General features: G+C 42.5%; 3 protein-coding genes across 8 annotated transcripts; all 3 read right to left on the reverse strand.

Annotated features, from left to right (window-relative positions):
- Positions 1–3432: 3432 nt before the first annotated feature.
- Positions 3433–7738, reverse strand: LOC117814086 (E3 ubiquitin-protein ligase TRIM21-like). 4 transcript variants are annotated; one of them, XM_034685204.1, is made up of 2 exons: positions 7623–7738; positions 3433–5995 (listed from the first exon to the last, which is right to left on the reverse strand). In XM_034685204.1, exon 2 carries the CDS (start codon positions 5984–5986, stop codon positions 4334–4336), a length of 1653 nt encoding a protein of 550 aa, XP_034541095.1. In that variant the 5' UTR covers positions 5987–5995; positions 7623–7738; the 3' UTR covers positions 3433–4333. The 4 variants fall into 4 exon arrangements, with proteins under 4 accessions (XP_034541095.1, XP_034541092.1, XP_034541093.1 ...); XM_034685201.1 differs by lacking the exon at positions 7623–7738 and adding an exon at positions 7153–7224; XM_034685202.1 differs by lacking the exon at positions 7623–7738 and adding an exon at positions 6584–6657.
- Positions 7739–8298: 560 nt separating this feature from the next.
- Positions 8299–20166, reverse strand: LOC117814087 (E3 ubiquitin-protein ligase TRIM21-like). 3 transcript variants are annotated; one of them, XM_034685205.1, is made up of 2 exons: positions 20075–20166; positions 8299–11084 (listed from the first exon to the last, which is right to left on the reverse strand). In XM_034685205.1, exon 2 carries the CDS (start codon positions 11009–11011, stop codon positions 9362–9364), a length of 1650 nt encoding a protein of 549 aa, XP_034541096.1. In that variant the 5' UTR covers positions 11012–11084; positions 20075–20166; the 3' UTR covers positions 8299–9361. The 3 variants fall into 3 exon arrangements, with proteins under 3 accessions (XP_034541096.1, XP_034541097.1, XP_034541098.1); XM_034685206.1 differs by lacking the exon at positions 20075–20166 and adding an exon at positions 16935–16999 and having other exon boundaries at positions 8299–11020; XM_034685207.1 differs by lacking the exon at positions 20075–20166 and adding an exon at positions 15744–15858 and having other exon boundaries at positions 8300–11020.
- Positions 17452–21423, reverse strand: LOC117814089 (E3 ubiquitin-protein ligase TRIM21-like). Its single transcript, XM_034685208.1, has 2 exons — positions 21107–21423; positions 17452–20010 (listed from the first exon to the last, which is right to left on the reverse strand). The coding sequence occupies exon 2, from the start codon at positions 19999–20001 to the stop codon at positions 18367–18369; it is 1635 nt and encodes a 544-aa protein (XP_034541099.1). The 5' UTR covers positions 20002–20010; positions 21107–21423; the 3' UTR covers positions 17452–18366.
- Between the last annotated feature and the right edge of the window lie 1308 nt (positions 21424–22731).

Raw genomic sequence — 22731 nt, forward strand, 5'->3', positions numbered from 1 at the left:
GGTCCAGGGCATTGCTGGGTACCCCGAACAGGACTCCATTGCAGTAATCCAGCCGGGAGGTAATGAAAGCGTGGATGAGGGTCTGGGCAACTGAATCAGAGAGAGATGGACGCAGACGGGAGATGTTCTTCAGGTGATAGAAGGCAGACTTTGTGACTGATTTGATGTGTAACAGGAAGGAGAGGGTGGAGTCAAGAATGACACCCGGGTTGCGGACTTCAGGAGATGGGGAGATGGAACAGCAATCCACATGGAGGAGGAGATCTCCAACCTTCCTGAGCAGTGGCTTGAGGGCCACAACCTCGAGCTCCGTCTTGGTACTGTTGAGTTTGAGGAGTTTAGATGTCCTCCAGGTTTTTATGGCGTGAAGGCAGTTGACCAGAGACTGAGGGGGAAGCTGGGTGGATGGTGAGGTGCTGAGGTAGAGCTGAGTATCATCAGCATAACAGTGGAAATTGAGACTGAAGTGCCGAATGATCTGACCGAGTGGGAGCATGTAGATGGTGAAGAGTAGGGGACCGAGCACAGAGCCTTGGGGGACACCTTGGTTGACAGGGGCCGGGGGGGAGGATGAGCCGTTGATGCTGACAAACTGAGTCCTGTGTGAAAGATATGATTGGAACCATGAAAGAGCTGTACCTGTGATGCCGAGATTGTCTGACAGGCATTTCAGAAGGACTGTGTGGGAAACTGTGTCAAAGGCAGCAGAAAGGTCGAGGAGGATGAGTATACTGATGTGTCCGGAGTCTGCAGTGAGGAGGAGGAGGTCGTTGGTGATCTTGATGAGGACGGTCTCTGTGCTGTGGTGGGGTCTGTAGGGTGACTGTAGTGGTTCATAGAGCTCATGGTTGGACAGATGTTGATGTAGCTGGGCGGCCACTGCTCTTTCCAGGGTTTCACTGAGGAAAGGAAGGTTAGAGATCGGCCTGTAGTTGTTCAGCTCCTCAGGGTCCAGACCAGGCTTCTTAAGGATGGGAGTTATGGAGGCAGTTTTGAACTGAGAGGGAACTATTCCAGAAGCCAGAGAGGAGTTGATGATGTCCGTAATGATGGGGCAGAGGGTGGGAAGACAGGCCTTGACCAGCACCGTGGGCATAGGGTCAAGGGAGCAGGTGGAGGCTTTAGCTCTGGGAACCAGCTTCGAGACCAGTGAAGCATCGACTGGGGAGAAGGAGGAGAGAGAGCATTGGGAGTGGAGGGGTGTGGCTGGGAGCATGTCATCCGGTGTCATGGATACGTGAGAAGGGGAGGGGCCAGGCGCCAGGAGTTGACTATGGATAGAATTTACCTTGGCTTGAAAAAAGTCGAGGAACTTTGAGCAGAGGTCAGGAGCATCGGCAGTGAGGGAGGGAGCAAGTGGGCGGAGAAGTCGGTGTATGGTTGAGAATAAAGATCTGGGTTGATTTTGTTGTGAGGCAATGAGGGTGGAGTAATAGGAGGTCTTGGTCTTGGAGAGTGCCTCCTTGTAGGACCTCACATGGTCAGCAAAGGCCAGACTTTACTGACTTTTCATTCTTCATATTTAAGAACATATACTCAGAAAACAAGAAGTCTGTCAGATGAATGAACATACTGTATGTTTTCATAAACAGGCTGCTACATGTGTGGAAAGGTCACTATACATCATCCCACTTATCACTCTTATTATCAGACTGATGTCCTCCAAAGCCTGAGACAGAAAGGACAGATGGAGAGAGAGACAGCACATCACGGGGGTTATCAAGTGGGCTCCTCTCTTCACTGATGTTTCCTTTAGTCCGGCCCACGACACCTCAGAGAGTCCTCCATCGAGTCCTCCCGCTGTCAGCTCTATAAGACAAGATAAGATACTCATTTATTCGTCCCACAACGGGGAAATTCATGGAGTTACAGCAGCAAACAAGAAGGTGTACAGTACAAGAATTTAACAAGAATGTATATAGGAAAGAAATGTCCATCAAAGACGACAGCTTGGCCATAATTCTCCTGTCAGCCACCACCTCCACAGGGTCCAGGACTGAGCTGGCCTTCTTCACCAGTGTGTTCAGTCCCGCTCTCCTGTATCCTGTCCGCCCACAGCAGGTGAAATCCTTCCAATGTGGGGTTCATGTCCGGTGTTAGCTCTGTTAGCATGATGCTACTCTGCCAGTATTCCCTCTGGTGCTGGGTTAGCTCGTCCACCTTATCGTAGATAGATCTTACATTCCCCATAGCGGCGGGTGGAGGGACAGGTCCATGTCGTCTTTTCTTAGCTTGCACCTCAGTACCAGCACGCCATCCTTGACAAACACATGAAACCACAGAGGAAGCATGCGCGTGTGCAGGAACAGCTGAAGTGAATCAGCTTCATTAGAAAGAGAGAAACTGGTGTGAGTTAAAGCAGAGGAGATGGAGGCAGGTCGCCACCTAGTGGACAAACACTGAAACTGCACACAAGAAGCTGCAAAAGTTCCTCCCGGCTGCTTCAGTCACATTTCCTCTGGTCTCCAGAGATTTGAATGAACATCGATCGATTCATTGATTTGATTTGATGGAGATGATTTCACTCAACAGTTTCAGTGTAGAGCGTGAAACTGATGTGTTGCACGGAGAGTTTGTGTTTGAACATAAATCATCTGCTGGAATAATGTTCAGTCATCGAGTGTTAGAACAACTCTTTCCAGCTTTCTCACTGATCACCAGGCGGAGTTGAATACTTGATTCTGATTGGTCTAAACCCCTTGACAACGGTTATTAACTCCTATTAGCTCACACACATCCCATTAGATCAATACGCAGTGAGGAGATTTGGAACATTTCATCTCCACCTGTTGACACTGTGGCAAAAATATTTTCATGCTTAACAACATGGATGTTTTTTTAACATTTGATCCGATGCTGCAATCCAGGCCCTCTCACCCTGTCAGGTGTCATGAATGGAGAAACTGGAAGTGCAGATTTAAAATAAAAGGTTTTAATAAACAAAACTTACTAAAAACGTCAAAGAGTCAAATCCAGATAAAACACAGGAGAGACGAACAATGATCCAACACAGGACGGGGGAAACAGAGGAACTGAACACACACAGTGATTAACACAGGTGTGGACACAGGACACAGGTGAGACTAATCAGGCTCATCAAAAAAGGAGGGAAACACACAAGGACAGGAAGTAACACTAAACTGGAAACACAGGGAGCAAGAACTACAAAATAAAACAGGAAACACAGGGAGCAAGAACTACAAAATAAAACAGGAAACACAAGAAAATACAACAAGAGACGAGGATCACTAAACACACAAGAGGGAGACGAAGGATAACTAATACAGAACAAACACAGGGAGGAACCAAGGCATGAAACACAAGGACAACACTAAACTAAGCATCAAGTCATGACATCAGGATTCTAACTCACATAATCACCAACTCACTGAACATTATCCCTGACTGAAGAACTAAAGAACCAAACCAGACTCAGAGAAAACTTCACTTTAGTTTATTTGAAAAATCAAGACAAGAAACTGACTTTTTCATTCACACTGTTCATCAGTAACATGTCCCAGAATTCAACTCTTCTCATAAAACACTCGACTATTAATTGTGACTATTACATGAAAGCAGAATGAGATTTTGTTGTTGAAGAAAACACAGCAGGGGGCGCCAAACCCACACAAACAGAAAGGTTCTCACAGGAGCTCGTTTGTTGTCTTTGCTCAATGAAAGAAGAACAAAGAACCTGATCAGACGCAACAGAAATTCACAGAAATCAAGAAAACAAAATGACTTTTTTCAGACACACTGTTCATCAGTAATATGTCCCAGAATTCAACACTTCTCATCAAAAGATCCATCTGACACACGGACATTTAGGAAAAGTTACACAGAGGAAAATGTGGATTTTTGACACTGCATTGAATTGTGCTAAAAATCAAAAAGAACAATTAAAGAGACTTTTCAAATCTCTGATTTATTCTGATTATTATTGATAATCCCTGATTAAAAGTGACTTCAAAGTCATATTTACAGATTCTATTTACAAAAACAATCCTTTATATGTCAAGAAGAGGTGTAACTGTGGTCATGGTCACCTGAAATCTTGTGCATGTCACCTCCTCTACAGTAAACAGCACGCTGCTGTTAACACCAACTCTCTGCAGACGCTCACAATTTGACTCTAACAGTTATAAAACTCAGATTATAATTTTAATCTCATGAAAGAAATGTTTGTCTTCAAGGAGTGAGCATGCTGTCAGCAGGATGAAACACATCAAGGGTCATATTCAGGAACTAAAGGACACCTTAAAGGCCTTAAAGACATTTGTGATGATGGACACCTCTTCAGGTGTTCTCTTTGACATCAACCTTTCTCTGAAACTCAGTGGTTGCTCTCCTCAGTTTGGTTGACAGGAGAGATGATCAGAGGAGCAGAGTTTTTACCTCCATAATTATTATCAGGACTAAAGTATGGGTAGAGTTTCTCAGTGAAGGAGCAGCCAGTGAAGGAGTAGATCAGAGCTGCAGCATCAACGTCATAAAAGGAGACCAGACCCTCCTCATAGTCCACAAACACCCCCACCTTCTCAGGACCAGACTGTAGAGCAAGATCAACTGAAGGGCGAGCACAAGCTGTGTACTCATTTCTATTACTCAACCATATCGTCCAGAAACCATCCTCAGGACTCAGTCTGATGTCTCCCTTCCTGTTGATCGACTCTCTGGCCACTCCTAAATCCCAGTCAGTCTTCCCTTTAACCTGAACCTCGAAGTAAAATCTGCCTGAAGAGAAACTCTGCTTTGATAAGACCATAGTATATTTACTAAATCTCTCTGGATTGTTTGGGAGATTCTTCTTCTTATTACTGTGATGAACTTGTTTTCCATCATCAGACAGGATGAGATTAGGATATGCTGTATCAGGATCAAGAGTCAGATCCACCTCATACTGCTGGACTCTCTTCAGCTCGGCCTCAAACAGCTTCTTCATCTGTTCACTGAGCGTCTCCTCCAGCTGCTTCACAGCTCTCACCACAGTCCCCTCATATGAAGGTGGATGGACTCTGACTCCAGTCCAGTTCTTGGTGGGTGGAGCAGCGTTCAGGGCCGTGATGTTTTGAAGGAGGTGGAGGTGGTCTTCAGAGCGTGAGAGCTTCTTCACTTCAGAGCTTCTCTTCTCCAGCTCAGAGATTTCCTGTTGCAGCTCTTTGATGAAGCCTTCAGCCTGTTCCTCCGTCTCTCTCTGCTTCTCTTTGATCGTGTCCGTCAGATTATTTAGGCGTCTCTCAACAGTCTCCATCAGAGCGCTGAAGACCTGAACACCTTCTGCCATCTCTCTGTCTGCATTCTTCTTGCTGAGCTCCACTGACTGTTTGAACTCTTCAAGCTTCAGTCGTCTCTTCTGGATCATCTGCTGAATTTCAGCCTCTGTCTTCCCCAGCTCGGCCTTCTTTCCTTCATATCCTTCTCTCAGAGGAACAACATCATGAGTCTTGTGGTCTAAGATAGTGCACATCATGCAGACACACATCTGGTCGTTCTTACAGAACAGCTCCAGCAGTTTGTCGTGCTTCTCACACATCCTGCCTTCCAGGTTCTCCACAGGGTCGATCAGCTGATGTCTCTTCAGACGTGAAGCTGTCAGGTGAGGCTCCAGGTGAGTCTCACAGTAAGAAACCAGACACACCAGGCAGGACTTCAGGGCCTTCAGTTTGGTTCCAGTGCAGACGTCACAGGGAACTTCTGCTGGTTTGGAAACTTGTTCTGGTCTGCGGCTGCTGGCTTCCTGTTGAGCTTTCTGTCTGAACTGAGCAGCCATCTCAGAGATGAAGGTGTTGACCTTCAGCTCAGGTCTTGTTTTAAAAACCTCTTTACAGTTTGGACACTGACACGAGACTTTAACATCCCAGTGTTCAGTGATGCAGCTTTTACAGAAGTTGTGTCCACATGGTGTGCTGACAGGATCAGTGAACACATCCCGACAGATGGAGCACAGGAACTGATCTTCAGTCAGCAGACAGCTGGCAGCAGACATTTCTACAACCTGAGGACAAAAAGAGAGGAAGAATAAAAACAAAGTATGAGAAGTGGAACATAGAAAGTGTCACCATTACAGGATATTATCAACAAGTCACAGACTTAAATAGTAAACGGACTAAAAACTAGCCGATCACTAATTCCTGTTCTACATATCCCGTTAATACGGCTCGTCTACGTCTAAGTGTAAACGTTTTCAAAGCAACTAAAGCAGCAATGATCACAGCTCGGTCTGATGTGTCATTTCAAAATAAAAAACACTTGAAATGTAGCATGATTGCAATAATTTGGGATATTTTCAAAGGGAGATTATTTTTAAAAATCCCAGTTTCCACTGACTAACTTCAGTTCAGACTAATAGTGGAAAATATTCCAAAATTATTGCTACTTTGCCAAATTTCAAGTGTCTTTTATTTTGAAATGACAAATCAGATCTTCCTGTGATGGGCAGGATTACATCATGGAGTTGTCCATTATTAGTCTGAAATGAAGTTAGTCAGTGGAAACTGGGATTTAAAACAATAATCTCCCGCTGAAAGAATCTAAAATTATCATTTATTCAGAAAATGTAAAATCAGTGTTTCCACGCTATTACCGTAATGCCTCTTCTAAACGCGCACAACAGAATACAGTGGAGGCTGACCGCAGAGAGAGGAAGGAAGGGAGGGACAACCAAGTGGCAAACTCCGGTCTCAAACAATGAAGCCAATGCGGAAGTGATATAAACTGCAATACATCGAAAATCCGCTTGAGGCTGGCTGCAGAAACACAGGAAACCACATAGACATGAATGGGAAAAAGACGATCTTTGCAGCATTAATAAACATGTTTACAGCCTGGTTCAAAAAACAGCTTGGCCCTACAACGCTAATCTCTCTAATGGCACACACTGTACGGGGGGTGAAATTTTTTCTAACATGACGGTTAAGAAGATATATAGATTATGAGTTTTGCCCAAATAAGGACATGACTGACGTGACTCCCGGTCGGGAACACACAGCCATTGGCTAAGAGACTCACACTACGTCACACTCTGCCTAGTTGAGTTCCGCATTACCAACAAGGCTGCCGCCGTCGATTTGCTTCAAAACAGCTCTCAGGAACAGATGGGTGACGTCACGGATACTACGTTCATATTTTATACAGTCTATGGGGACAACTCACCACACCTATGAGGACTTTCACCAAATACACAACCACTTCATTCAGACTGTGTTCACCTAGAACCACTTTATTAGACTGTGTTCACCTGGAACCACTTTATTAGACTGTGTTCACCTAGAACCACTTCATTAAGACTGTGTTCACCTAGAACCACTTCATTAGACTGTGTTCACCTAGAACCACTTTATTTAGACTGTGTTAACCTAGAACCACTTTATTAGACTATGTTCACCTAGAACCACTTTATTAGACTATGTTCACCTAGAACCACTTTATTTAGACTGTGTTCACCTAGAACCACTTGATTCTACTATAGAACCACTTTATTTCCGTAGATATCAACTTTATAATCCTCTGGCTCTACTCCTCGTCGTCTAGTGTCGAGTTGAACAGACGGGGAGGGAGCAGCTTCTTGTTTCCTCTTAAATGTTCAGTCAGTACATTTAGTCTTTGTAGGTCAGTGTACTCACCGCTGATGGACACAGATTCTGCTGTTCAGTTGAGAAAAACTCCAAGACTTTGTTTGAATTTGTCTTTAGAGAGAAACAGGGAGACTTTTCTCGACCGCAGCTCTGCTCACACTCAGACTAACTTTCACTTTCATCTCAGGAAAACTGGCGTTCAAGCCCCTCCTCCTCCAGTGACGTCACTCAGGCCTCGTGGGTGCACACCTTGACGTGGCTTTGATCTAAGAAGAGTCTTTACTGACTTTTCATTCTTCATATTTAAGAACATATAATTATACTCAGAAAACAAGAAGTCTGTCAGATGAATGAACATACTGTATGTTTTCATAAACAGGCTGCTACATGTGTGGAAAGGTCACTATACATCATCCCTCTTATTACCTGGCTACCAACCACAGACAAACAAGCTGACACTACAATTCAATTTAAAGCTGTTTTTATTTATTTAAATAGGATTTATCTAAACAGATCAAAAAGATTGATTTTCTCTCTTTTCTTTTATTTTAATTGTATTTAAATAAAGTACGAGTGCATCTCAACAATTCTAAATGTTGTGAAATAAACAATATTGTCCATCAGTCATTTAAGAAAGTGAAAATGTAACATATTGTCGTCTCATTAGACATCAAGTGAAATGTTTTAAGAGTTAAATCTATCTTGACTTTGATAATTTTGGCCTACAGCTAAAAAAAACATCAAATCTTGTTTCCAGTTTCTCATTTTGAGCTCGTATGAAAAAAAGAGAACCATCTCACTATATTCTAACTTTGTTAAATACACTCCTTTATACTATATAGAGAATATATTTGAATATTGTCTAAAGCATCTTACAATAAAACAATCAATCTGAGAATAAACGATCAAAATGACTCAAAATAGAAAAACCTGCTGAAAATGTCTTTTATTGATTTATTTGTAATTTTCCACAGCAAAGATTCTTGATGAGTGATAGACTCGACTATTAATTGTGACTATTACATGAAAGCAGAATGAGATTTTGTTGTTGAAGAAAACACAGCAGGGGGCGCCAAACCCACACAAACAGAAAGGTTCTCACAGGAGCTCGTTTGTTGTCTTTGCTCAATGAAAGAAGAACAAAGAACCTGATCAGACGCAACAGAAATTCACAGAAATCAAGAAAACAAAATGACTTTTTTCAGACACACTGTTCATCAGTAATATGTCCCAGAATTCAACACTTCTCATCAAAAGATCCATCTGACACACGGACATTTAGGAAAAGTTACACAGAGGAAAATGTGGATTTTTGACACTGCATTGAATTGTGCTAAAAATCAAAAAGAACAATTAAAGAGACTTTTCAAATCTCTGATTTATTCTTATTCTTATTGATAATCCCTGATTAAAAGTGACTTCAAAGTCATATTTACAGATTCTATTTACAAAAACAATCCTTTATATGTCAAGAAGAGGTGTAACTGTGGTCATGGTCACCTGAAATCTTGTGCATGTCACCTCCTCTACAGTAAACAGCACGCTGCTGTTAACACCAACTCTCTGCAGACGCTCACAATTTGACTCTAACAGTTATAAAACTCAGATTATAATTTTAATCTCATGAAAGAAATGTTTGTCTTCAAGGAGTGAGCATGCTGTCAGCAGGATGAAACACATCAAGGGTCATATTCAGGAACTAAAGGACACCTTAAAGGCCTTAAAGATATTTGTGATGATGGACACCTCTTCAGGTGTTCTCTTTGACATCAACCTTTCTCTGAAACTCAGTGGTTGCTCTCCTCAGTTTGGTTGACAGGAGAGATGATCAGAGGAGCAGAGTTTTTACCCTTGTTATTCAGAAAAGGACTAAAGTATGGGTAGAGTTTCTCAGTGAAGGAGCAGCCAGTGAAGGAGTAGATCAGAGCTGCAGCATCAACGTCATAAAAGGAGACCAGACCCTCCTCATAGTCCACAAACACCCCCACCTTCTCAGGATCAGACTGCAGAGAGAGACGAGCTGAAGGGCCAGCAGAGGCCGAGAACTCATTTTCATTCCTCAAATATATCGTCCAGAAACCATCCTCAGGACTCAGTGGGATGTCTCCCTTCCTGTTGATCGACTCTCTGACCACTCCTAAATCCCACTTAGTCTTCCCTTTAACCTGAACCTCGAAGTAAAATCTGCCTGAAGAGAATCTCTGCTTTGATAAGACAATAACACAAGGATCAAATCTCTCTGGATTGTTTGGGAGATTCTTCTTCTTATTACTGTAATGAACTTGTTTTCCATCATCAGACAGGATGAGTTTAGGATGTGCTGTATCAGGATCAAGAGTCAGATCCACCTCATACTGCTGGACTCTCTTCAGCTCAAACAGCTTCTTCATCTGTTCACTGAGCGTCTCCTCCAGCTGCTCCACAGCTCTCACCACAGTCCCCTCATATGAAGGTGGATGGACTCTGACTCCAGTCCAGTTCTTGGTGGGTGGAGCAGCGTTCAGGGCCGTGATGTTTTGGAGGAGGTGGAGGTGGTCTTCAGAGCGTGAGAGCTCCTTCACTTCAGAGCTTCTCTTCTCCAGCTCAGAGATTTCCTGTTGCAGCTCTTTGATGAAGCCTTCAGCCTGTTCCTCCGTCTCTCTCTGCTTCTCTTTGATCGTGTCCGTCAGATTATTTAGGCGTCTCTCAACAGTCTCCATCAGAGCGCTGAAGACCTGAACACCTTCTGCCATCTCTCTGTCTGCATTCTTCTTGCTGAGCTCCACTGACTGTTTGAACTCTTCAAGCTTCAGTCGTCTCCTCTGGATCATCTGCTGAATTTCAGCCTCTGTCTTCCCCAGCTCGGCCTTCTTTCCTTCATATCCTTCTCTCAGAGGAACAACATCATGTGTCTTGTGGTCTAAGATAGTGCACATCATGCAGACACACATCTGGTCGTTCTTACAGAACAGCTCCAGCAGTTTGTCGTGCTTCTCACACATCCTGCCTTCCAGGTTCTCCACAGGGTCGATCAGCTGATGTCTCTTCAGACGTGAAGCTGTCAGGTGAGGCTCCAGGTGAGTCTCACAGTAAGAAACCAGACACACCAGGCAGGACTTCAGGGCCTTCAGTTTGGTTCCAGTGCAGACGTCACAGGGAACTTCTCCTGGTTTGGAAACTTGTTGCTCTGAGCTGCTGCTGCTGGCTTCCTGTTGAGCTGACTGTCTGAACTGAGCAGCCATCTCAGAGATGAAGGTGTTGACCTTCAGCTCAGGTCTTGTTTTAAAAACCTCTTTACAGTTTGGACACTGACACGAGACATTAACATCCCAGTGTTCAGTGATGCAGCTTTTACAGAAGTTGTGTCCACATGATAAGGTGACAGGATCAGTGAACACATCCAGACAGATGGAGCACAGGAACTGATCTTCAGTCAGCAGACAGCTGGCAGCAGACATTTCTACAACCTGAGGACAAAAAGAGAGGAAGAATAAAAACAAAGTATGAGAAGTGGAACATAGAAAGTGTCACCATTACAGGATATCATCAACAAGTCACAACAATCAACAAGTTGACTAGTACTACTAGTGAAAACCAAAATGCACTCTTCTTATAGTCGTTGCAGAGGATGCTAATGAGCAGGCGGAGAGATTCATGAAGTGAAACGTTCCATTGGCTCTCCAGAGAGAATAACACCCATTCAAAAATGAACCTCATGAAGCCTGATGATATTTCACTGATGCTAATCACATGCTTTTTCCACCTTCTGAAAATGACATGACATATTTTTTTATTAAATATTTAAAAGCCTCTGCTTTATTTCTGATTTCTTTCCTTTGGCTTTAGAACATCAGAATATGAATCTATGTTATCATAGATCATAGTTCACTTTAGTTATCTCTCTTCCTCTCCCTCTCTGTTTACGTTTATATATGTTTACTAAATGCATGGAACCCAGGTTATATTAGCAGAAGATTTTAATGTGCTTTAATTGATCCTCTTTTACTTCCTTCTGTCCAGGTTGTTTTATTTCAGCTTACAGATAAAAAAGAAAAGCTTTTATTTTGGAAGATCACTGAACAGAGGTTCTGACACTTTGTAAGAGTATGTGAGTGATGACGATCAACAGAAAGAAAAAACCCTCAGTACAATTTGTTTTAATGTTAAGCCCCCTCTAACAGGAATTCAAGTAGTTAGATGATCAGCTGTTTTTAAAATGTCTAATTATCTTTTCAGGGTTAAAAAAAGATAAAAGACATGAAAACAGTTTTAAAAGACCTGTGCCCTGATTTTAAAAAAGTAAATAAGTTGAATGATATGAAATTTTGAACTTCAAAATAGACTTGAACTGAAAACGAAACTTAAATTAGCAATTTTTTTTTTATATAATTCAAAGTTGCATTCAATTATTGTCTTAATAAACGGTCTCTAGGATTCTCCTTTATTAATTAAACAAAAATGGTTTTTTTTGTATTTTTTGAACATAAAAATGTGATTTTAAATCTGTCATGGTTTTCATGTGTACCTGAGTCAAACATGTATTCTGCTAAAGCACAATCAGTGAATTGCCAATTCATGATAGTACAAAAAATGCCTCAAATTGCTGCTTAAGCTCAAGTTACAATTCTGAGCTGGCCCTTTAAGACTTTCAACCACACAGAGCAGACATTGACCAATCACAATCAACGTCCCGCCTGCTTCATTTGAATGCCGTCCACTAGTGACTCTAATGCCGCTCATGGATTGTATGTTACACTTAACATGTCAACTAGTAAGGACCACATTTCCACTAGGAATACTAGTTCAGGGGTCTCGTTTATAAAAGAGTGCGTTCTCCGAAAACCCGGAAATGGCGTGCGCCAAAAATAATTCTGATTTATAAAACCATTCGCAAACTTTACGCAATGTTCGTTTATAAATCACAAAACACCTGGAGATATGCGCACGTAGATCAGCCTCTTATTCTGCCCTCTTCACGCCCACATTCAACCATATACGGTCAATGCAAAGAGCTTTATGAATGAACATGCAGACAAATGAGCCGGAAGATCAGAGGTTCTCACGGTGAACCACAGAAACAACAGAGAGGAAGACAGAGGGGATAAAGTTTCTGCACTCATTGTTTGTTTCTCACAGCAGGAGAGACACAAAAGAAATACAAATAACAAATAAAATATCCAGTGACACGTCGCTGCAGCATTCATGTATCCGTCAGCAGTGCCAGAGCATCCATCATTCATCATTACGCACGGTCTCACTGCAGTGTTTCATGTTTACAGGACACACACTTTTATTTCACATTACAGAGAGCTCACGTCCTTCAGAGATCTCCTCTCTCTGATATTATCTGACAGAAGTTTAATCCCTGAATATAAGTTTTAATGTGTTTCATCACGGACAGCTTGGCCTGCGCTCTGACTGATTATGATGATATGTAGGATAATAACTGTGAGAAGCGGTCATGGCTTTACTCCACACTGTTCTCATTAACACAGTAAACACGAGCAGGTGAGGAAGATGTGATCAGTGTGTGAGGCAGCTGGTGTCTCTGCGCTCCGTGCGTCGTACAGCAGTCTTTATTAAAGTATAACTACACTCAGTGACTCTGTCTTTATTAAAGTATAACTACACTCAGTGACTCTGTCTTTATTAAAGTATAACTACACTCAGTGACTCTGTCTTTATTAAAGTATAACTACACTCAGTGACTCTGTCTTTATTAAAGTATAACTACACTCAGTGACTCTGTCTGTATTAAAGTGTAACTACACTCAGTGACTCTGTCTTTATTAAAGTATAACTACACTCAGTGACTCAGTCTTTATTAAAGTATAACTACACTCAGTGACTTTGTCTTTATTAAAGTATAACTACACTCAGTGACTCTGTCTTTATTAAAGTGTAACTACACTCAGTGACTTTGTCTTTATTAAAGTATAACTACACTCAGTGACTCTGTCTTTATTAAAGTATAACTACACTCAGTGACTCTGTCTTTATTAAAGTGTAACTACACTCAGTGACTCTGTCTGTATTAAAGTATAACTACACTCAGTGACTGTCTTTATTAAAGTATAACTACACTCAGTGACTCTGTCTTTATTAAAGTATAACTACACTCAGTGACTCTGTCTTTATTAAAGTGTAACTACACTCAGTGACTCTGTCTGTATTAAAGTATAACTACACTCAGTGACTCTGTCTTTATTAAAGTGTAACTACACTCAGTGACTCTGTCTGTATTAAAGTATAACTACACTCAGTGACTGTCTTTATTAAAGTATAACTACACTCAGTGACTCTGTCTTTATTAAAGTATAACTACACTCAGTGACTCTGTCTTTATTAAAGTATAACTACACTCAGTGACTCTGTCTTTATTAAAGTATAACTACACTCAGTGACTCTGTCTGTATTAAAGTGTAACTACACTCAGTGACTCTGTCTTTATTAAAGTATAACTACACTCAGTGACTCAGTCTTTATTAAAGTATAACTACACTCAGTGACTCTGTCTTTATTAAAGTATAACTACACTCAGTGACTCTGTCTGTATTAAAGTGTAACTACACTCAGTGACTCTGTATTAAAGTATAACTACACTCAGTGACTCTGTCTGTATTAAAGTATAACTACACTCAGTGACTCTGTCTTTACTAAAGTGTAACTACACTCAGTGACTCTGTCTTTATTAAAGTATAACTACACTCAGTGACTCTGTATTAAAGTGTAACTACACTCAGTGACTCTGTCTTTATTAAAGTGTAACTACACTTAGTGACTCTGTCTTTATTAAAGTGTAACTACACTCAGAGACTCTGTCTTTATTAAAGTATAACTACACTCAGTGACTCTGTCTTTATTAAAGTGTAACTACACTCAGTGACTCTGTCTGTATTAAAGTATAACTACACTCAGTGACTCTGTCTTTATTAAAGTATAACTACACTCAGTGACTCTGTCTTTATTAAAGTGTAACTACACTCAGTGACTCTGTCTGTATTAAAGTATAACTACACTCAGTGACTCTGTCTTTATTAAAGTATAACTACACTCAGTGACTCTGTCTTTATTAAAGTATAACTACACTCAGTGACTCTGTCTTTATTAAAGTATAACTACACTCAGTGACTCTGTCTGTATTAAAGTATAACTACACTCAGTGACTCTGTCTTTATTAAAGTATAACTACACTCAGTGACTCTGTACAGTGTTAGAAACATTGAAACATGACTGTCACTTTGCTCCGCAGCTGATTTACGTCTTCTGATGTTACTTTGGTTTTTACCTCCTGATGAACACGTTAGGATACGGCCCGTTTTGTTCCTCTACACTTTGGAGGAATGTGACGGTGAGACAAAGCTGATGAAATATTTGATGAACTTTAAGACTTTAATCTTTTAATGACAGCTTATTGGAAACGACTCACCACAGACACATTCAAATAGAATATGCAGATTTTAGTGATGATGGTGACATGGGTCTGTTAATGTTGTTATTTAATGAATGAAATGTGTAAAAGGCATCAAAATATAATCTGACTTCAGTTCCCCCTCTCACCAACTGCGTCGCCAATTCCCCCCTGCCTCTAAAATGTACGTACGTCACAAACTTGGCGTGAAAACTGGCGTACGCCAATTTCAGGCCCCGTTTTGTGCGTAAGCAACGTTTATAAATGAGACCCAAGAACCAGCCTCCAGACCTGAGAACCTCTCCCTAGTGCTCCAGAAGTCACAACAGCTTACACACCAATCGATCACTCCCCTCCTTCCCTCCTTCCAGGCTGCAGACACCCTGAAGGAGCGCGAGAGTGTGGCCCGGACACACACACCTGTATATATCAGTGCGCGCGACGCCGCCCAGTAATCAACGCTCCTGAAGCTGGCACAGTGCCATGCAGAGACAGGGAGGGAGAGCCAACTCACCACACCTATGAAGTCTTTCACCAAAAACACAACCACTTTATTTAGACTGTGTTCACCTAGAACCGCTTTATTTAGACTGTGTCCACCTAGAACCACTTGATTCTACTTTAGAACCACTTTATTTCCGTAGATATCAACTTTATAATCCTCTGGCTCTACTCCTCGTCGTCTAGTGTCGAGTTGAACAGACGGGGAGGGAGCAGCTTCTTGTTTCCTCTTAAATGTTCAGTCAGTACATTTAGTCTTTGTAGGTCAGTGTACTCACCGCTGATGGACACAGATTCTGCTGTTCAGTTGAGAAAAACTCCAAGACTTTGTTTGAATTTGTCTTTAGAGAGAAACAGGGAGACTTTTCTCGACCGCAGCTCTGCTCACACTCAGACTAACTTTCACTTTCATCTCAGGAAAATTGGCGTTCAAGCCCCTCCTCCTCCAGTGACGTCACACGCTGACACTACATATCAATTTAAAGCTGTTTTTATTTATTTAAATAGGATTTATCTAGACAGATAAAAAAGATTGATTCTCTCTGTTTTGTTTCATTTTAATTGTATTTAAATAAAGTACGAGTGCATCTCAAGGAGAAATCAGTCAATCAAAAAACTGTCTTTATTATCACAAATGTCTTTGGTTCACTATTTTGTGATGTTATTTTAATGGACACCTGCCGGTTTAACCCACAGTTCAGTCAAACACTGTAATCTTTCTTTAGTTTTGATAAGTGTAATATCAATGTGAGATAAACACAAGGTACTGCTGCTGAAAGAAAGGATGAGTGCTGAGTGACGAAGCCCGCCCCACTACACCCTTTACTGATACATTTAGTACCTGACCCCATGGCTCCTCATGTCCCCAAAAGCCTGAGATAGAAAGGACAGATGGGGAGCGAGAGCCAGCACATCTCTGGGGTTATCAAGTGGGCTCCTCCCTTCACTGATGTTTCCTTTAGTTCGGCCCACGACACCTCAGAGTTAACTCTGGTGTCCCAGAGTAACCCCCCTCCATGCCAGCTCCCACCGTCCATCATCTCCACCAGCAGAACACCCCGATTTAATAACCCGACACATACAGTACTGCCACCTTCAACGGACCCAGGCTCCGTACATGCAAGCTCCAGGTGGTGACAACACCCAGACTACCTACTCTAGCACCTGGATCACAGCCCCACCCCCCAACATACAACAAGAAGAGTCTGCAGCTAGATGTTAGAGGACAGGGGAGGCAGAGCCAGGATGAGATGCTGGTCTAGGCTGTGTGCTCTACCTCCCCTACTGAATATTTCCTGATTCTGTTTTGGCCCTCAGCTGATATCACTCCTCGTCATCCAGATCCTCTGACTGGTTTTAACTGCTTCGTCTGACATTTCCTTTACCGTCTGTCCCAGACTCCCAGTTCTCCCAGTAGTGAGAGTTGATGGTGCTCCAAACCCTCTACATCCTACTTCTACTGAACAAACCTGAACCTTTCTGCTGCCAACTCTGAGTACCTCAGCTTCTTCCTTTCATACGCCTCCTCCACGAGTCCTCCAGCTGTCAGCTCTGTACAACTATACAACAGGAGAGACTACAATGATCCAACACAGGACGGGGGAAACAGAGGAACTGAACACACACACTGATTAACACAGGTGTGGACACAGGACACAGGTGAGACTAATCAGGCTCATCAAAAAAGGAGGGAAACACACAAGGACAGGAAGTAACACTAAAGTGGAAACACAGGGAGCAAGAACTACAAAATAAAACAGGAAACACAAGAAAATACAACAAGAGACGAGGATCACTAAACACACAAGAGGGAGACGAAGGATAACTAATACAGAACAAACACAGGGAGGAACCAAGGCATGAAACACAAGGACAACACTAAACTAAGCATCAAGTCATGACATCAGGATTCTAACTCACATAATCACCAACTCACTGAACATTATCCCTGACTGAAGAACTAAAGAACCAAACCAGACTCAGAGAAAACTTCACTTTAGTTTATTTGAAAAATCAAGACAAGAAAATGAATTTTTCATTCACACTGTTCATCAGTAACATGTCCCAGAATTCAACACTTCTCATAAAACACTCGACTATTAATTGTGACTATTACATGAAAGCAGAATGAGATTTTGTTGTTGAAGAAAACACAGCAGGGGGCGCCAAACCCACACAAACAGAAAGGTTCTCACAGGAGCTCGTTTGTTGTCTTTGCTCAATGAAAGAAGAACAAAGAACCTGATCAGACGCAACAGAAATTCACAGAAATCAAGAAAACAAAATGACTTTTTTCAGACACACTGTTCATCAGTAATATGTCCCAGAATTCAACACTTCTCATCAAAAGATCCATCTGACACACGGACATTTAGGAAAAGTTACACAGAGGAAAATGTGGATTTTTGACATTGCATTGAATTGTGCTAAAAATCAAAAAGAACAATTAAAGAGACTTTTCAAATCTCTGATTTATTCTGATTCTTATTGATAATCCCTGATTAAAAGTGACTTCAAAGTCATATTTACAGATTCTATTTACAAAAACAATCCTTTATATGTCAAGAAGAGGTGTAACTGTGGTCATGGTCACCTGAAATCTTGTGCATGTCACCTCCTCTACAGTAAACAGCACGCTGCTGTTAACACCAACTCTCTGCAGACGCTCACAATTTGACTCTAACAGTTATAAAACTCAGATTATAATTTTAATCTCATGAAAGAAATGTTTGTCTTCAAGGAGTGAGCATGCTGTCAGCAGGATGAAACACATCAAGGGTCATATTCAGGAACTAAAGGACACCTTAAAGGCCTTAAAGACATTTGTGATGATGGACACCTCTTCAGGTGTTCTCTTTGACATCAACCTTTCTCTGAAACTCAGTGGTTGCTCTCCTCAGTTTAGTTGACAGGAGAGATGATCAGAGGAGCAGAGTTTTTACCTCCATCATTAAGACAGGGTTCAAAGTATGGGTAGAGTTTCTCAGTGAAGGAGCAGCCAGTGAAGGAGTAGATCAGAGCTGCAGCATCAACGTCATAAAAGGAGACCAGACCCTCCTCATAGTCCACAAACACCCCCACCTTCTCAGGACCAGACTGCAGAGAGAGACGGACTGGAGGGCGAGCACCAGCTGAGAACTCATTTTCATTCCTCAACCATATCGTCCAGAAACCTTCCTCAGGACTCAGTGTGATGTCTCCCTTCCTGTTGATCGACTCTCTGACCACCCCTAAATCCCACTCAGTCTTCCCTTTAACCTGAACCTCGAAGTAAAATCTGCCTGAAGAGAAACTCTGCTTTGATAAGACCATAACACAAGAATCAAATCTCTCTGGATTGTTTGGGAGATCCTTCCTCACATCACCACAATGAACTTGTTTTCCATCATCAGACAGGATGAGATAAGGATGTGCTGTATCAGGATCAAGAGTCAGATCCACCTCATACTGCTGGACTCTCTTCAGCTCGGCCTCAAACAGCTTCTTCATCTGTTCACTGAGCGTCTCCTCCAGCTGCTTCACAGCTCTCACCACAGTCCCCTCATATGAAGGTGGATGGACTCTGACTCCAGTCCAGTTCTTGGTGGGTGGAGCAGCGTTCAGGGCCGTGATGTTTTGGAGGAGGTGGAGGTGGTCTTCAGAGCGTGAGAGCTTCTTCACTTCAGAGCTTCTCTTCTCCAGCTCAGAGATTTCCTGTTGCAGCTCTTTGATGAAGCCTTCAGCCTGTTCCTCCGTCTCTCTCTGCTTCTCTTTGATCGTGTCCATCAGATTATTTAGGCGTCTCTCAACAGTCTCCATCAGAGCGCTGAAGACCTGAACACCTTCTGCCATCTCTCTGTCTGCATTCTTCTTGCTGAGCTCCACTGACTGTTTGAACTCTTCAAGCTTCAGTCGTCTCTTCTGGATCATCTGCTGAATTTCAGCCTCTGTCTTCCCCAGCTCGGCCTTCTTTCCTTCATATCCTTCTCTCAGAGGAACAACATCATGAGTCTTGTGGTCTAAGATAGTGCACATCATGCAGACACACATCTGGTCGTTCTTACAGAATAGCTCCAGCAGTTTGTCGTGCTTCTCACACATCCTGCCTTCCAGGTTCTCCACAGGGTCGATCAGCTGATGTCTCTTCAGACGTGAAGCTGTCAGGTGAGGCTCCAGGTGAGTCTCACAGTAAGAAACCAGACACACCAGGCAGGACTTCAGGGCCTTCAGTTTGGTTCCAGTGCAGACGTCACAGGGAACTTCTCCTGGTTTGGAAACTTGTTGCTCTGAGCTGCTGCTGCTGGCTTCCTGTTGAGCTGACTGTCTGAACTGAGCGACCATCTCAGAGATGAAGGTGTTGACCTTCAGCTCAGGTCTTGTTTTAAAAACCTCTTTACAGTTTGGACACTGACACGAGACATTAACATCCCAGTGTTCAGTGATGCAGCTTTTACAGAAGTTGTGCCCACATGGTGTGCTGACAGGATCAGTGAACACATCCAGACAGATGGAGCACAGGAACTGATCTTCAGTCAGCAGACAGCTGGCAGCAGACATTTCTACAACCTGAGGACAAAAAGAGAGGAAGAATAAAAACAAAGTATGAGAAGTGGAACATAGAAAGTGTCACCATTACAGGATATCATCAACAAGTCACAGACTTAAATAGTAAACGGACTAAAAACTAGCCGATCACTCATTCCTGTTCTACATATCCCGTTAATACGGCTCGTCTACTCATCAACACAAAAGTTAAATCATTGAAAATTAAACTGATGCTACAAAGTCACATGAACACAATGGTAGGACTCTTCACATCAGGAGTGTGGGACATAAAGTCCTGCAAGCCAAATCCAGGAGCACAAACACTTTGATCCTAACTTCTTCTGAAGAGCCAAAACAGCAGTCAGGGAGTGATAGCAGGCCACGCAATAACCAGGGCCTGACTGTCCAACACTCATGCAGCACAGCCTCGGAGCATCAGAAGGAGGGCCCCAACCCAACCACCAGAGAACTCTGGACCGGACCAGAACCAGCCTCCAGACCAGAGAACTCTGGACTGGACCAAAACCAGCCTCCAGCCTAGAGAACTCTGGACCGGACCAGAAACAGCCTCCAGACCAGAGAACTCTGGACCGGACCAGAACCAGCCTCCAGCGTGGAGAACTGCTTCCTAGTGCTCCAGGAGTCACAACAGCTTACACACCAATCGATCACTCCTTCCCTCCTTCCCTCCTTCCCTCCTTCTCTCCTTCCCTCCTTCCAGACTGCAGACACCCTGAAGGAGCGCGAGAGTGAGGCCCGGACACACACACCTGTATATATCAGTGCGTGCGACGCCGCCCAGTAATCAACGCTCCTGAAGCTGGCACAGTGCCATGCAGAGACAGGGAGGGAGAGCCAACTCACCACACCCATGAGGACTTTCACCAAAAACACAACCACTTTATTAGACTGTGTTCACCTAGAACCACTTTATTAGACTGTGTTCACCTAGAAACACTTTATTATCCTATACAAATACTCTATTCTTCTATATTACCACTTAATTCTTGTATATAGATCCTTTATTCTCTAATATAACGACTTTATTTAACTTGTTTCTTGTTTCCTCTTAAATGTTCAGTCAGTACATTTAGTCTTTGTAGGTCAGTGTACTCACCGCTGATGGACACAGATTCTGCTGTTCAGTTGAGAAAAACTCCAAGACTTTGCTTGAATTTGTCTTTAGAGAGAAACAGGGAGACTTTTCTCGACCGCAGCTCTGCTCACACTCAGACTAACTTTCACTTTCATCTCAGGAAAAGTGGCGTTCAAGCCCCTCCTCCTCCAGTGACGTCTTCAGGCCTCGTGGGAGCACACCTTGACGTGGCTTTGATCTAAGAAGAGTCTTTACTGACTTTTCATTCTTCATATTTAAGAACATATAATTATACTCAGAAAACAAGAAGTCTGTCAGATGAATGAACATACTGTATGTTTTCATAAACAGGCTGCTACATGTGTGGAAAGGTCACATCATCCCACTTATTACCCCCCCACAGTTATCCATGAGTCTCATATACTCTTCTTCTGTCAGTGTATCTCAGTATACAGGTAACAGTTGGAGATATTTTCATTGGATGCGTCAACATATGCACACATCTTCAACTTGCTATAAGTTCCTCTGCAGCTTCATATCTCTGTCTGGTGTTTAGCTGTCACTTCTGTGTAATGTTTATGCATCCTAGAAAACATTGTGTTGTTTACATGCAGCATTCATAAATGAAAACACTAGCGTAGGTCTCTGTTCCTTCGTCTGTCACCATGTTGTAAACATTACCCTGAAGCTTCAGCAGCGTGCTTTTGACGTCTCACCAAGACTTCTCCACACAGAGGCCCTGACTGTACCTCAGACTCCCAGTACTTTGCTGTATTTCATCCAGATTGTCTTCTTCTAAGACTCCTGGTCATTTCAGCTGTCTTATACGGTGATCATTTTTTGATGTGGGGATCTATTTGAGTGCTTTTATGTATTTTAGTGTAAACCCTGTCAGAGCAGCTCAGAGCTCTGCTTCTGTATCAGCTGACCGCCATCTACTGTGGGTAATAAACTAGCTCATTAAATGTAAACCTCAATTTAAAAAGACACCCAAAACTATTCCTTTGAGATCAAAGTCAGAATTCTGAGATTAAAGTAGGAACCCTGAGATCAAAGTCAGAATTTTGGGATCAAAGTCAGAATTTTGGGATCAAAGTCAGAATCATGAGATCAAAGTCAGAGCCATGAGATCAAAGTCGGAACCCTGAGATCAAAGTAAGAAATTTGGATCAAAGTCAGAACCCTGAGATCAAAGTCTGAACTCTGAGATCAAAGTCTGAATTCTGAGATCAAAGTCAGAATTTTGAGATCAAAGTCAATATTCTAAAATCAAAGTAAGGCCCCTGAAAAAAAAGTCTGAACCCTGAGATCAAAGTAAGAATTCTGAGATCAAAGTAGGAACCCTGAGATCAAAGTCAGAATTTTGAGATCAAAGTCAGAACCCTGAGATCAAAGTCTGAACCCTGAGATCAAAGTCAGAATTTTTTGATCAAAGTCAGAACCCTGAGATCAAAGTCAGAACCCTGAGATCAAAGTAGGAACACTGAGATCAAAGTCTGAACCCTGAGATCAAAGTCAGAACCCTGAGATCAAAGTAGGAACACTGAGATCAAAGTCTGAACCCTGAGATCAAAGTCAGAACCCTGAGATCAAAGTAGGAACACTGAGATCAAAGCCTGAACCCTGAGATCAAAGTCAGAACCCTG

This window comes from Notolabrus celidotus, chromosome 6 (assembly GCF_009762535.1).
Source record: "Notolabrus celidotus isolate fNotCel1 chromosome 6, fNotCel1.pri, whole genome shotgun sequence".
In the NCBI taxonomy this organism is placed as follows: domain Eukaryota; kingdom Metazoa; phylum Chordata; class Actinopteri; order Labriformes; family Labridae; genus Notolabrus; species Notolabrus celidotus.

Excerpts from the sequence above, each read along its gene's own strand:
- LOC117814086 (XM_034685204.1), bottom strand. The coding sequence starts at position 5,986 with ATGTCTGCTGCCAGCTGTCTGCTGACTGAAGATCAGTTCCTGTGCTCC.
- LOC117814087 (XM_034685205.1), bottom strand. The coding sequence starts at position 11,011 with ATGTCTGCTGCCAGCTGTCTGCTGACTGAAGATCAGTTCCTGTGCTCC.
- LOC117814089 (XM_034685208.1), bottom strand. The coding sequence starts at position 20,001 with ATGTCTGCTGCCAGCTGTCTGCTGACTGAAGATCAGTTCCTGTGCTCC.